The following is a 15,034-nucleotide window of genomic DNA, read 5'->3' on the forward strand; positions in this document are numbered from 1 at the left end:
CATTATAATGTAGCAAGGGAAGGGAAGGCAATGTTTCCACAGCTGGTCTTATTTCTTTCTTCTAGAGGACTTTTACCAGTTCTTTATTATCCACAATGTTTTCAAAGTCAATTTTTCTTAGGCAGCTTTTACTGGGTACTGTTTGCTACTAGATAGCAATGCAGATAATTAATTCAACATTCTTTTAAGTTTCTGGCTTCAAAATCAAATCTAAGCAATTCTCAAAAGTCACCAAGATACCAAGAAAATCATAGGCATAGAGTGAAATTTAAAGACCAATGGCTTCCGATTTGCTTTCTAACATCCTTAAGCAATTCTCAAGATCTGTTACTTCCTTTCTTCTATCTAATGGCTTTCGCTGCTGACACAAGGGAGTGAGAGCTTTGTAACGTCCGCTCCCCCCCGCTTTCTTCTGCCACTTTCTCTTTAAAAAGTTTTAATCGGAGGTTTAAAAGTTAGTTTACAGGAATGTTGCACTTTCAAGCACTCTTATTATCTCACCCAAATGCTGTCCACGTTGATTCCTGTGCTTTGTCTGGTCTTCCAGCTGCGATAGCTCACGTTGGCTACCTTTCTTACTTTGGGTCCGAAGGCAAAAGCAGGCGTTTTAGAGTAGTTGCTGATTTCCCAATGACACCCACATGCCCCCCCCTTCATTCCCTACAAGACAGCTATGGTGGGGTTACAGATCACTCCTCCCCTGAAACAGCAGGAATCTGACGGTTCTTCAGAGAGCCCTCTGGATAACACGTTCTGTTGCTGGAATTCAGGACACACACACACCGATCCTATCCCTCTGTTAATGCAGCCTAGGACTCTGTTGCCTTTTTTGGCAGCTGCAATCAATGCATTATTTTTAGCAATAATAAGGTGCAATCCAAATAATGTACCAAAAGAAAGGCCTTTAAATTAAATTACTTCTTATTAAGAGTTCACATAGTCAAGCTTGGTATTGCTTGGACAAGAAGACCCCAACAGATTGTTAAATATATAAATTATATGATCCAATAAGTAGACACATTATGTCTAGCTGACAAAAGGCCAGAAGAATACTGATGGTAGCAAAAAAACAAGGGTTTCTGTATATGTTGCTGCCATTTAATGGCCAATCAACCTGGATCTGGTACTGATTTACAATCTATGGTAAGAAACTTTGCCCCTAAGAATAAATAAATGTTTTCTCCCATGAGCTTAAATTTTCTTGTCTTGCGCATTATGCAGGAGATCATGAATTTATAACAGTCATTAAAAGTGTTGCAGGCTTGGACTGTTCCTCATTTTCTAAATAACCTTTTAATGAGGAATCTGTTCCGCAGCCTACTTGTCACAACTTAACTATTTCTCAAAGTGCCCCAGTGGAGACATTTGGGCTATGTACTGCCCATTCATTACAACAAAATTTTGCTTGGAGGAAGCATTTAATTTTCTGGCCCTGGGCACATTTCCATAAGTTAAAGACTGATCAGTGGAAAGAGGATTTTATGCCTCGCGTTGAAAACTAGGCAGGTTATAAAATGAGACGAGCAAAGTGCTATTGAGTGAGAGGTGAGTAGAATTCCTGGAGGGATTGATTTCAGTTAAAGATTCTTAAACTCTTGGGCTAAGAGATTGGCTTCAGACATAGACACTCAAAAGTCCCTTTTTTAAAAATGTAGGTACTGTATCTCTATTTGAGTAGACTCAAACTCCCTATGACCTCATCTGCAAATGTAACAAAAAGTATTGGTGGACTCTAACTTCAAAACATAGGTTTTGGGAGCCCAAAGCCACAAACAGGAGCTGGTGCTGAACTATTTTCCCACTAGTGTGTGTGCGGCCATCAGTACAGATCATTTATATGGAGAGCAATTCTGCGGTAAGATCCCTAATGTAGAACTTGAAGTCCATTTTGCTACCAAAACATTCTATCCTCTGGTTCAGGATTGTGCACAGAATGTGATACAAAGTCAAGAGGGTAACCATGATTGTGGGGTTGACATTATAGCACAGCACACATAAAAACACCAACGGGACTTTGAATACACCAACACAGCTGCCAACCACTTTGTGGATATTCCCGCTTTGGCTAAATGCTTAGAACCATCTTATAAAATTCTCTGTAGCATTCAAAGATCTTATGTTAAGAGCGTCCTTTAAGCAATGATTGAAAGAGCTGACTCTTGATTTATTGCATTTTAGGTTTAATGCTGTTTTGCCAAACGTCAGGGTAGTGATCAGATGGCCCAAGCAATTTTTGGATCCAAACGCATTAAGCACACCAGTGAATAAAGGGATTTAAAACTTTATGATTAGCTCAAGGAAATAAATTTTATAAAACATATATACCAAGCAAGATAATACTCATATCTCTTACAGGCCTGTCAGGAGCTCTTAATAGTGACAACTGAGGTACCCCAAGGGTGGCCAATTTCCACAATACCCAGCACTAGGTTCTATCCTGAATTTCCCCACAACAACAGCCCCAAGGTTTTTTTTTTAAATCAAAAACTGGCACCATGACCTCATGGTTCAACTATGGTCAGACTTGGCCTTGATTGGATGGCATATGATTCTGGGAAGGGAATTGAGACTTTCACAGTACATGAAGCTTTCCTCCTTTTCCTTTATTCAGTAAACAAGAATTTTTTTAAAAAACATAATAGAGTGTGCAGAGATGGACAAATTTACAAAAGAAGTAAAAGAAAAGGAGGAAACAGAATATTATATGGTATGGAATGAGTGGTACAAATGGCAAGAGGACAGGTGTGAAGCTTAAGGAAAGACTAAATGAAGAAGACACAGGAGTTAGAAATTAACAATGTATAGTTAGAGATGAACAAACACGTATAAATGAAAAGAAGGGTTGTAAATTAAGGACTGTATATAATAGTATCATATGTATAGACAAAGAGAAACTGAAATAAGGGGGGAGTACATTTACAATGGATGTATACCGAGGAGGAAATATTGTACAGAAGGAAATTGCAAATAATATTTTTTATCTTATTTTTTAAAAAAACTGTTCAATAAAATATTTTTTAAAAAGAATTTTAAAAAATAGGCAGGTCAGCTCAGAATGCGCTCTTAACGTATCTACACTTTTCTTAATATATAGGAGAAATCAGTCACTAAAAGCCTCAAAATAAACAATAGTCTTCCGCCTTGCCACTACAAATGCCTATTGGAGAATTGAATTCAGTATATATAAATATATGTAATCTTGCCAATCATACACTCTTGGTTGTTGTTGGTTTTTTTTTTACTTTACTTTCCATCACAGGAGCGTAAATTTCCTAAATTTGTGTCCAAAGAAATGGAAAACATGTTCATTGAAGAGTTGAAGTCATCGGTCAATTTACTCATGGCAAACCTGGAAAGCATGCCAGTGTCCAAAGGGGGCTCCGAGTTCAAGTTACAAAAACTGAAACGCAGTCATAACACTTCCATCATTGACTTGGGAGAGGAGAACGAAAACCAGCTCTCCAAATCAGATGTTGTGCTATCTTTCTCCCTGGAGGTAACTTCTAGTTTTCATCAACTATAAATAGAAGGGTGTTGTAAAATAACCATTGTAAAATGAAGACAACATAAATGTCATTTTAAAGCTGCTCAGTGATCAATGTGTTGGCAAGCAGAACTTAAAAAGAGAATAGATAGATAGATAGATAGATAGATAGATAGATAGATAGATAGATAGATAGATAGATAGATAGATAGATAGACAGACAGACAGACAGACAGACAGACAGACAGACATATATATGTGTGTGTGTGTGTGCTATATTTGTGCTGATAAATAATATATATATTTCTAGCATTTAGGGTGTAAGGAATGTAGACAGCTACAGTAATTTATCCTGGGTCCGTCTGTAAACCTTAAACCAAGCCACCACCATGTTTAACCATTGCATGGATTTTTAATATGAAAAAATGGTAGATGGATAGCATGGTGTAGGGACATATGCAGGGCAGGGGTGAAATCCTCCTGGTTCGACCCGGTTCAGTCGAACCAGTAGAGGCGATTGTTCTTGGTTCTGTGAATTGGTAGTAAAAAAAAAAAGCTTCCAAGGATCGTGCAGCTCAGCTGTGAACTATCCTATCATTGAAAGCTTTTTTTCTACTTTTTAAAGCATTTTCCCTGCCAGTTTGGGTGAACCAGCAAGGGAAAAAAGCTTTAAAAAGCTTTTTTAAAAGCTTGCGACGATCACTCAGCTCATAGTTGGGCCGTGCAATCGTCAGAAGTTTATTTTTTTAGATTTCTAAAGCATTTTTTCCCTGCCGGTTCCCAGCAGGGGAAAAATGCTTTAAAAATCTAAAAAAAAATAGCTGAAAGTGGAAAAAAAGTTGACCACGCCCACATAGTCACATGACCCCACCACCATCAAGCCATGCCCACAGAACTGGGCTGGGGGGTTAGATTTCACCACTGATGCAGGGGTCAGAGACCCTGAGCAACTTACAAGAAAGGCAGGAAAGGCTTTTCACAGGCTGATAAGTTAGTTTCAAAAGTTCTTAATTGACAGGTTGTTTTCCACTGACTCATGGGTTTCAGGCAGGAGGGGTATTTTCTCCATGCTTTCGTAGAGATGCTGGAGGTTGAAGCTATGGTTTCAGGGGTAGCAAGCAGGTGCTATACTTGGGCTACCTGATGAAGAGCTGTAGTAGGGGAGGTCAGAGTCAAAGATAATGCTGAAGGTCAGCTGTTCTTGCATTTCAAGGAAAATGTTTGAATTGATTAAATATTTAATTAAATAAATTTAATATTTCAGTGGAAGAAGAAGCCTAACAGGCTCTTAAAGGGAGAGGGGTTGCTCTTCCCAATGTTTTGGGTTAATGTGAGAGATTCTAATTTCAAACAACAATAACAAATCCCACAACTTTCCAATTTATCCCTATACTCCTATATGGTAGATTTTTAGATGCTTTCTTCAAAGCAATATAACTTGTGCTTCATTCTTGAATTGATTCCTGAATAAAGAACATTTCTTCTTCTTCTTCTTCTCTCTCTCTCTCTCTCTCTCTGTCTCTCTCTCCCTCCCTCCCTCCCTCTCCCTCTCCTTCTCCCCCTCTCTCTCCCTCTCCCCCTCTCTCTCCCCCCTCTCTCTCTTCCCCCTCTCTTTCTTTCTCCCTCTCCCTCTCTCCTTCCCTCCCTCTTTCCCTTTTCCTCCTCTCTCTCTCTTTCTCCCTCTCCCTCCTTCCTTCCCTCCCTCTCCCTTCCACCTCCCTCTCCCTCTTTCCTTCCCTCCCTCCCTCTCTCTCCTTTAGGTTGTCATCATGGAAGTTCAGGGTCTCAAATCCTTAGCACCCAACCGGATTGTATATTGCACTATGGAAGTGGAAGGAGGAGAAAAACTACAGACTGACCAGGCTGAGGCATCCAAACCAACGTAAGTGTCCATCTTCGCCTCCATCACATTTCCTCCTTTATTTCAGATATATATACCTGGCAATCTAAGGAGAAAGGCCCCTGGATGCCCACAAGGTAACTTGGATGATCACAGATGATCTTGGATGATCACTATTGCTACCCTGGGGTGTCAGCTAGTGCTAGACACAGACCTCCACTGGGCATATTTTATTTATTATTTATTAAGAAAATTTATATGGCTGCCCAACTCACTCACTAGAAGTTTGTTTGTGGCAATATGTTGGAATAAGTGAAGATTGGTATCCTTGGCTGGATTCATAACCTGGAGTAATTATAATGAAATGTATTTGGTTTCCCTTAGCTTATCAATTAACCAACCATTATAATATCTAACCCATTTAGATAAGCTCATTAATTACCTTTTATTTTAAAAACCATTAATCTTGTGGGAAACAAGAAAAACTGGCATGTTACTTGCAGTTCTGACCAAAACAAATATGAAATCAGGATCACTGAACCGCTTTTTCAAGAGGTGACTGGACTTTCTGTTTTTCTTTGAAGATGTTTCATTTCTCTTCCAAGAAACTTCTTCAGCTCTGACTTCCATATAAATCTTTCCATTCCCCACCAGCCAGTCAGAGCTGAAGAAGCTCCTTGAATGAGAAGTGAAATATCTTCAAAGAAAAAACAAGGAAGTCCATTTGCCTCTCGAAAAAGCACCTTTGGGAAAACCATGACCTGGATGACTGAGAATCTCCTTAGACACGATCACTGAACTCATTTTTTAAAAATACTTTTGTCTAAGGGGAAAGTGACTAAAGTGATATTTACACCATTTTGACTATCATGCTAAAAATATATCCTACACATTCTTAATTCGGAATGAACAAATCACAAACTGCCACCTTTTCATTCGGACAGTGAAAGGGGAGTGATTGAGTTCAGTTCACACATCATGCTAAGCCTAGTTTATTTAACTGATAGATTGCTGAATAAATCACAGTGGCTGATTCACAAAACACAATGAGCTATAAACCATGTTTATAAACCAGACTTGCTGGCCTCCTACAATTTATTAAGCCATAAAGCAGGATTTATAAAGTTCAGTGATTCAGAATACCACACCACACCCAAATGTGCTTATTGTATGGCTCAACAAAAATTGCACATTCATCTTAAGTGTGCTGTAACTATTTTGGTCTGGAAATGACTACTCCAAACTTCAATCAATTTTATTTATAGCCTAAAGACCAAAAACAAGATACAAATGCAATCTAAACTTTGATTATTAAACATAACAATTTAGCAAGTAAAATGTATAATGAATATTACATAATCTACTTAAAATCCCAATTTAATGATACATTACTAAAAACCTTGGTTTTATAACCATAGTTAAACATTTAAAAAGAAAAACAAAGTATTGTATTGTGAATGTTATAAGAGTCCTCAGCAATAAGTTATCCATTATATTTTAAAATCTAAACTAGGAAAAAATACATCTGAGCATATAAACATTTTACTTGCAGATGAAAATCCTAAGATTACAAGCAGAAACAGATAGATTTTTTAACTGTGGCTATAAATAACTACTCCTATCCTGTTTAAATCTTTCAGCCAACCCAGCTTGCCATAAACACAATAAGTATTGTTTCTAGCCTAGTCATTTTCTTCTATTTCAGTGTCATATTTTGCTGCTCTTTACCCCCACACATTAACATAAAAGAGTAAAGAATAATTTTGGAGTCTTCAGATAAATCCCAGTTATAATTTATCCCAATTATACACACCAATAACCTGTTTAGACAAGAGTTAGTAGGGCAGCTCCTAGTGCATTCTGCCCCACTGAAATGTGAAAACATGTGAAATATAGGTTGACCATGAGCAGTGGTGGGTTTCAGATCCTGTTCCAACCGGTACAGTTGGAACGGGTCTGGTGGCATCCTCATGGACATGTGCAGCATGCACACACACGCACAGTGCACGCACACATGCACAGCCTGCGCATGCATCTTAGCACCTCCATGAGCCTCTGCAACGCTCCAGCTGCTCTCCAGAGCATCGCGCAGGTGCTGTATGCACCATGCACATTCCCGGAAGCGCAAAAGCCTTAAAAGACAGGTAAGGAGCTTGGGTGGGTGGGTGGGCATGGAGAACCATACCGGAACGGTATCCGGTGCTCCAGGTAGGATCCAGTACGCCCGTCCCTGGGTGTACAGCCTGCAACCCACCACTGACCATGAGTCTCTATTCTTTTAAAGTCTGTTATGAGGAAAAAATAATTCAATAATTATATGTCTCGTAACAGGAAAAGCTCAATGTTCTTGTACTGACATTCAGCTTGCCTGATATATTATTGTATAATATTCCTGATTTGGTTTTAAATGTAAAATTAAGTCAGCTGTATTCTTGGCAGCATTTTAGCTAATTGTTTGAATAGGAAATGTTCAAATATGCCAGTTTAATAGATTTTGTAATTGTATGTTGTGTAAAGACGTTTTGTTTTAACTGAATTCTACAAATCAAACCTGCGGCAGACTTTCAGATAAAATTTTCCTATGCTCCAGAATCAGTTAAATTTATCTGGTATTGTTATGAGAAATAGGAGGAAAGGGATTCAGTTGGATCACATTTTAAAGGGAACTTGCTAATTCAGTCTTCCATCTGAAATGAAAATTTATTATTCTTTAATATATGGACTCTTAAAAGTTCCGGCTATGTAGTCTTCCAATTAAAAATATATACAGAAAGTATATATTGGTGAAAAATAATAGACCTTAGATGATGGAATAGGAAATATGTGTACATTGCAATAACGAATATACTGTACAATGGTATATACAAGGAGGTAAGAATATGATAATCCACATAGATTTTCATTGAATTTCATACAAATGAGCCAAACTTCCATTTATAAAGATGAAAAATTGAGTGAAATCTAATTTGATCCATCCCTAATCTGGCATGCTCTGGTTACATTTTATTAATTAAATATTTGGGAGGTTCAAGAGGTTATAATTTTTGTGTGCATGTGTGATTTATTGCAAGTCTTGTTTTTCTCAAATTCATCTTGTAGTGTGCAAAAGGCACTGTGTGCCCTCTAATACAATCTAGGATTACCATACATCTGGGTCCCCCTCCCCCTGGCCATGTCTCCTCTGTTTAATCTTTAAGTGCTCCATCTGCCTGGGAATTCCAAGTATCATAAAACATATGGGATTCTGCAGAATGAAAAGGAATGAGAGTGGGGTCTCCTCCGTTCCTCAGAAGGTCTCTTTCTGAGCAACAGACAGGTTTAGGCAAATAGAGGCCAGGACAGTGATGGCTAACTTTTTTGTTGTCGCATGCCGAAATGCAATGGAAGGACAACACCTCCCTGTGCCCCACCCCCCTGTGCATGCACACGTGACACCTCTGCCCCCCCAACACATGCGTGTGCATCTCTCACATGCATCCCGTACCCATGCATGTACAGCAGACCCCCGAAAATCAGCTGGCTGGTGGGAGGCCCATGCACATGCATGGTGGAGCTGAGCTGGGGCAAAGGCTTGTGTACCTGCAGCGAAGGTTCTGCATGCCACCTGTGGCACGCTTGCCATAGGTTTGCCATCATGGGACTGGGAGCTCCAGTGGGAGTCTGGCACGGCATTTATATTTTCTGGAGAAAAAAATAGATATTTCTTTTGGGATTGGAAGGAAAGTGTGTTTCTTAAGAATTTTGGTTTTGATACACAGCTAAATCCTGTTAGCTCCTGTGATTTGTTTGTTTGAATATACAGGAAGTCCTCGACTTACAGCCATTTGTTCAAAGTTACAATAGCACTGAAAAAAGTGACTCAAAATCTGTCCTCACATTTTCAACCATGGCCGCATCCCTGTGATCATGTAATTGTTCTGACTTAGGCTTCACCAAATCACGAAGCAGACTCCTTGTCCCCACAAAACCCCTTTTTATTAAGCTAATGTGAATTCCTCTCGTTCACATCCAGCAAAATCCCGGCAAACAGTCTTTCAAGGGTGAATTTACAGCCACAGACCTTATCAGGCTTGGAGAACTGCCAGGTTGGTATTTTCCAAATGTAATGCTGTACAAGAAAATAGTTCCCTGAGAGTCAGGGACAAATCTTCACACTAATTAAGCAAACTAATTGCTCCTGCAAACTCCACTCCCTTTCACTCCTCTTTATTCCCTATGGGAGGGGCCATTCACTGTTCACCTATGCCTTTACTCCCGAGTCAGCCCTTTTTTCTTAACTGTTCCCTTCTCCTGGCAGCTCTGCGCATGCACACATCAGGAACAGGCTCCAGCTGTTCTTCTGTCCCTTTGATCCCCAACTTCGAAGGCAGCTAATAACTATCAGATGGCCCGGGCCCCATCTCTGCCTTCTGATGCAGAGTCCTGATCAGAGCCTTCCCCAGACTCTAGGACTGGCCCATCTTCCTCCCCAACCTCCTCACTGTCTGAGTCTGCCATCAGCTCTGCTGGCTGCAGGTGGGCCACAACAGTAATTAAGATTCTGGCACTTGGCAATTGGTGACAATGTTAGTGTCTTTGAGTCACATTTGTCAACTCGCAAAGCATTCCAACCTACTCCCAAATTGCCATATGCAGGGGGGCTGGGGGGGATCGAGCCTCGCAGCTGCATCGAGCAATTTGCACCTTGGTCAAAACAATGCACATCCGAGCCAGCCAAAGTCAAGGCCATCTCCACAGAAACCAATAATGGCCAGAGGGAGTGACTTCTATGACCCATGAAATTGTTTGGTGAGGAATGTGACTGATGACACACTTTGAGGGGAGGGGGAAACAGGGTCAGAGGCAAGGCATGAACTGAGTGGGGTCAGAGCTGGCTGTCAGGGTTCCAAGTAATACCCACAACAAAAGTAGACTCCGAGACTTGAGTTTCCTCAAAGTTCCATTTTATTAGGGATATCATGTTGGCACCTCTGGGAAAACCCAAATTTGAAAGCTTCCAAATTCCCCCCTCCAAGTGAAAGTTCAAGTCCCTGCCCAGCACCCACATGTCCATCACATGATCCAATCAGGCACCATCCCAACTGACACTGGCTTCACTAGGTCCGTGCCATGGCACTCCTGATAAACAACTGGATTTTTCTTGAAAACTGGCTTGAGGTTCCTGCTTTTATTAGGGCATTGGTCGGAACCGTGACAACATGATCTTTATTTGTGACCTTCCCAGATGGCTTCTGATCAGCAAAATCAATGGAGGAAATTGGATTCAGTTAAGAACCATGTGATTCATTGAACAACCAGGATAATTAATTAAGCCACACTAAAAAAAAAGATCATAAAATTGGGTGTGACTCACTTAACAACCACCTTGCTTAGAATAGATGTTCTTGTCTCGATTGTAGTCGTAAGTCAAGGACAACCTACAGTTCTTGATTTAGAGCTTAGGGGAAAAGCTATTTCCACAGTGTCAAATTCGGTTTCCCCTTCAGGAGGCATTCTCTTTATTACTGGGATTCCTTTTGGGGGTTTGTGCTTTAAAGCAAAAAAATCCAATTACAGTAGCTTTTGCTTATTATATGGATTTTTTTTTGCTTCACTTTAGATTCTTTTCTCAGCTTCAGTTCCACAGGAACTATTCCTGCATATCACGTGAAAGGGAAAGAATATACGCCAGGAGAAAAGGAAAGGGAAGTAGCAATGAAAAAAATAAGCAAATGTAATGCAGCATATGAAATAGATTCCTGCACCCTGCATTTAAAAGTGCCCTCCTTTAACTGTTTCAAATCATTTAATAGGGCAAGTCTTAATGAAATCCCTGTCTGTAGATCAAAAACCCTTCAAGCACTCTGAAATTAATATACCTGTATAGGCAGTGGTGGGGTTCAAATAATTTAACAACTGGTTCTCTGCCCTAATGATTTCCTCCAACAGCCAGTTCACCAAACTGCTCAGAAAGTTAACAACCGGTTCTCCCGACGTGGTGCGAACCGGCTGAATCTCATCACTACATATAGGCTTTCATAGCCTATAAGTCAATCAAGCAACAAAGGCCTTTCAGGCTGTATAACCTGGTCTGCATTTTCCTGGTGTCCTGATGTTTCACTGGCATTACGTCTGGTGTCTTTGGAGGCAGAGTGTACTACCTCATAATGTACTTTTTGGCAACTGAACAGGAACAGACTGTGCTTTTGTATTTGTACCTGGCAAGCCGTTTCTATAGAATTGGCCAGCAAGTCTGATAACAGATCTCTTTACCTGTACTTGGAATAAGTGAAAGGATTCACTCATCATCTCAAACCGTATAACCATGCTCTTGTGCTTTTCTTCTTCATACTAAATATGCATGATCCAAACGACTTCTTCTGTTTTGTCCTTCGTTTCTAAACTCCATTTCTAAATCTCAGCCTTGCTTTCTTGCCCTGGAGATCAAAAAAAAAAAAAGGAGAACTGGTATTCCCTAGGTAGCTAATAGGGATAGCTGTCTGCTTCCAGTACATGATTAAATTGCTCCAAAATATCTGTGTTAGATAGCTGTTGATTTATTTTATTTATTTTTGTCAAGCATAAGATAACAGATATAAGTATAGACATTATTATGAATACAGGATTACACGAATAAGTGGGAACAGTAGGACATGGACGGTAGGGACATTGATGCGCTTATGCACGCCCCTTACAGACCTCTTAGGAATGGGGTGAGGTCAATAGTAGACAGTCTAAGGTTAAAATTTGGGGGGGTGTAACAACAGAGTCGGGTAGTGCATTCCAGGCATTGACCACTCTGTTGCTGAAGTCGTATTTTCTGCCATCGAGTTTGGAGCAGTTTACCTTAAGTTTGTATCTATTGTGTGCTCATGTATTGTTGCAGTTGAAGCTGGAGTAGTCGTTGACAGGTAGGACATTGTAGCAGATAATTTTGTGTACTACACTCAGGTCAGACCGAAGGCGGGTTAGTTCTCAGTTGTCTAAGCCCAAAATTTCAAGCCTGGTGGTATAAGTTATTCTGTTGTGAGCAGAGGAGCGGAGGACTCTTCTCGTGAAATATCTCTGGACTCGCTCCATTGTATTAATGTCTGATATGCAGTGTGGGTTCCAGACAGATGAGCTGCATTCGAGAATTGGTCTAGCAAAGGTTTTATATGCCCTAGTTTGCAATACAATATTACCGGAGAAGAAGCTTCGCAAGATTAGGTTAACAACTCTTAATGCCTTTTTGGCAATGCTGTTACAGTGAGCTCTACAGTGTTGTATGTTACTCTTTCTTGCCTTTCCTTTTGTATGTAAAAGGTTCCAAAGTCAAACATCGCAAGTCATCCTTTCAATGCCCTTTCTTGAAAAAATCCATTTAGATTTGCTTTGCTGCTCCGTTGCCAAACAACTGCTCCCCCTTTTCTGTAATTTTCTCCTTCCTCCTAATTTTCCACTAAAATCTCACTACATTAAGCTTGCTACATTTTACTCTGCCCCCTGGTGCCAGAGAGAAAAAGTTAGTATTATATTAGTAATATCTCCATCAATGTTGTTGACATTATAATTCATATTATTTTCTTTGGTGTACTTGGTTCTCCATTTCCAAAGACTCTGCATTTGCCCTCTTCTGTCCAAAAAATTGAGGAATATGCTCATGCTTTCTTTTGGCAGGCCAAGCAACTTTCCTCCAAGGCTTGATTTTATATTGTTGCTATCTTTCTTGTCCTCCCTTAATCCCAGTTCGATTTGTCTAGATTCCTCTTAAATTGCAAAATTCAGACACGGACCTCAGCAGAGTGATTTCTGAGTCGTTCAAAATGACACGAACATATTATGTTTTTAACCTGGAAAGCCAGATTCTATCATTCAATCAAAAATTGTATTAGCTTCCCCCCTTCTGTTTTTAAAGCTGTGTCGCCCTGTTGATTCATATGAAAAATGTAGTCAAAATACTAAAAAGCAAAAAAGAAAGCAGGCATAAAGTTTAACAGATCAGGAGAGGACTGACTTTGCGAAGAATGATTGATGTATCCTAGTCTTCAGGAGTAACAAAATTAATGACACTTATTTGGTTGTTTAATCTTATGGACTTCATTTGCATGTACTTATTTGCTCGGCTTGGCAATCTTTTCTCATTTAGAACTGATTAATATCAAGGGATCTTAGAAGCATTAAACATTTTCTTCTGAGATTCAGTTACATTGTCAATAGTATTTGGCAAATTATTCCGACACTTTCTGATTTTTAACGCTGAGTTAGGAACTTTCTTAACTGGATTGTAATAAGCAATCAATAGACTTGGAGTAAAGTAATCTGGTAAAGTATTTGGAAAGTGTTTGCTAAATTATAAATGCTTAATAATAATAATATAAATATAAATAAGTATATCAGTGACGTGCGGTGAGCTTTATGGCTGATGAAGCAGCAATTTTTTTAGACTTGTGGCCTTCAACTCCCAGAATTCCACAGCCAGGCATGCTCAGTTCCAATTTAAAGCGACAGCATTTTTCCCCCTTGCAAAATAAGTTTTCCCATTCTTTTTCTTCTCTCTACCCCTCCTTCCTCCCTCTCTCCCTCCCCCATCTCTCAAACAGACACACGCACACAGAGAAGTTGGATCCCTCTCTCACTCACTCTCAAACAAACACAAACACAGAAGTTGGATTGGATATATTTTCCAATGGCTTGAAAGCAGCTCTTCTGCCATACCCCTCCCCCCTGCTGCCTCCGATCCGAGCCTTTGATTGCAGGTGAAGCCACGTTGCCTTTTCAAACTTGTAATCAGTGAAGCTGGGCTTATATACTTTTATCCAGCTGTGTGTGTGTGTGTGTGTGTGTGTGTGTGTGTGTGTGTTTGAAAAGGCAACGTGGTTCTGCATGCAATCAAACTTTTTGAATTCCTCCCCCCTCCCCACACACAAACCTTTTCCAGCTGTTTCAGGGAGGATTTCAACTCTGCTTTTGCCTGCACTCATGAAAAGAAAAAAAATGTAAAAAGAGAAAGGCCAGAGCTCTGAGTCAGACTGAGCTAGTTGCTCCCAGAGAACTCTAAAAAGCTTCTAAAAATGCCCTCTACAGGAGGCGAGAGAACACGTGCCTCCTTTGCATAAGGAATTTTTCGCCTTTTAACCCTTGCTTAACTCTGCTCAAGTGATCATAAAGCTAGAGTAAAGGAGGCCCGTAGTTCTCTTGCCTCCCCCTGCAGTTAAGCACTAAGCAGAGTCATCCACTGTGACTCTGTCAGCAACTACCACTGCCTTTTTTCCTTTTAATTTTTCTTTTCTTTTCCTCATGACACTGGTGAGGCCCCGCCTCCCCTGCCTCCCCTGACTGCACGTCCCTGGTATAGATGTCATATATGAAAAGCAAGTAAGGTATGAACATTATCTTCTAACATTTTTGTACTCTGGAAAGCATTAATCTTTATTTCTCCAAAGAAATTATCTTTTTATTTATCTTTTTGTTCAAATATCAATGGCACTGCTTAACATGCTGCAGTGCTTTAATTAATATAAAGTTCACATCATCAGGACATTATTGGAATGAAAGTTATAGAACCACAGTGATCCATTTTTTCATTGTTAAAAAAGCAAAGCTTGAAGCCTGTATGGTGTTTCTTTATGATGAATTTGAAATGAAATTTAAAAGTGCTTCAACCTAGTAATATTTCAAACTGGTTATTTATGCTGACTCCTTAGCCCAGTGTTTCTCAAACTTGACACCTTCTTGATATGTGGACTTCA

General features: G+C 39.8%; 1 protein-coding gene across 13 annotated transcripts in view; it reads left to right on the plus strand.

The window, feature by feature from the left end:
* The window catches only part of CADPS (calcium dependent secretion activator), a 440,774-nt gene that overhangs the window by 196,901 nt on the left and 228,839 nt on the right, over window positions 1–15,034 (plus strand). For all 13 annotated transcript variants that reach the window (XM_032210572.1, XM_032210571.1, XM_032210579.1 and 10 more), the window contains exons 5-6: window positions 3,260–3,496; window positions 5,245–5,366. In XM_032210572.1, the coding sequence (XP_032066463.1) occupies window positions 3,260–3,496; window positions 5,245–5,366 (359 nt within the window). The remainder of the gene's footprint in view (window positions 1–3,259; window positions 3,497–5,244; window positions 5,367–15,034) is intronic.

Source organism: Thamnophis elegans, chromosome 2, assembly GCF_009769535.1.
Source record: "Thamnophis elegans isolate rThaEle1 chromosome 2, rThaEle1.pri, whole genome shotgun sequence".
Lineage (NCBI taxonomy): Eukaryota > Metazoa > Chordata > Lepidosauria > Squamata > Colubridae > Thamnophis > Thamnophis elegans.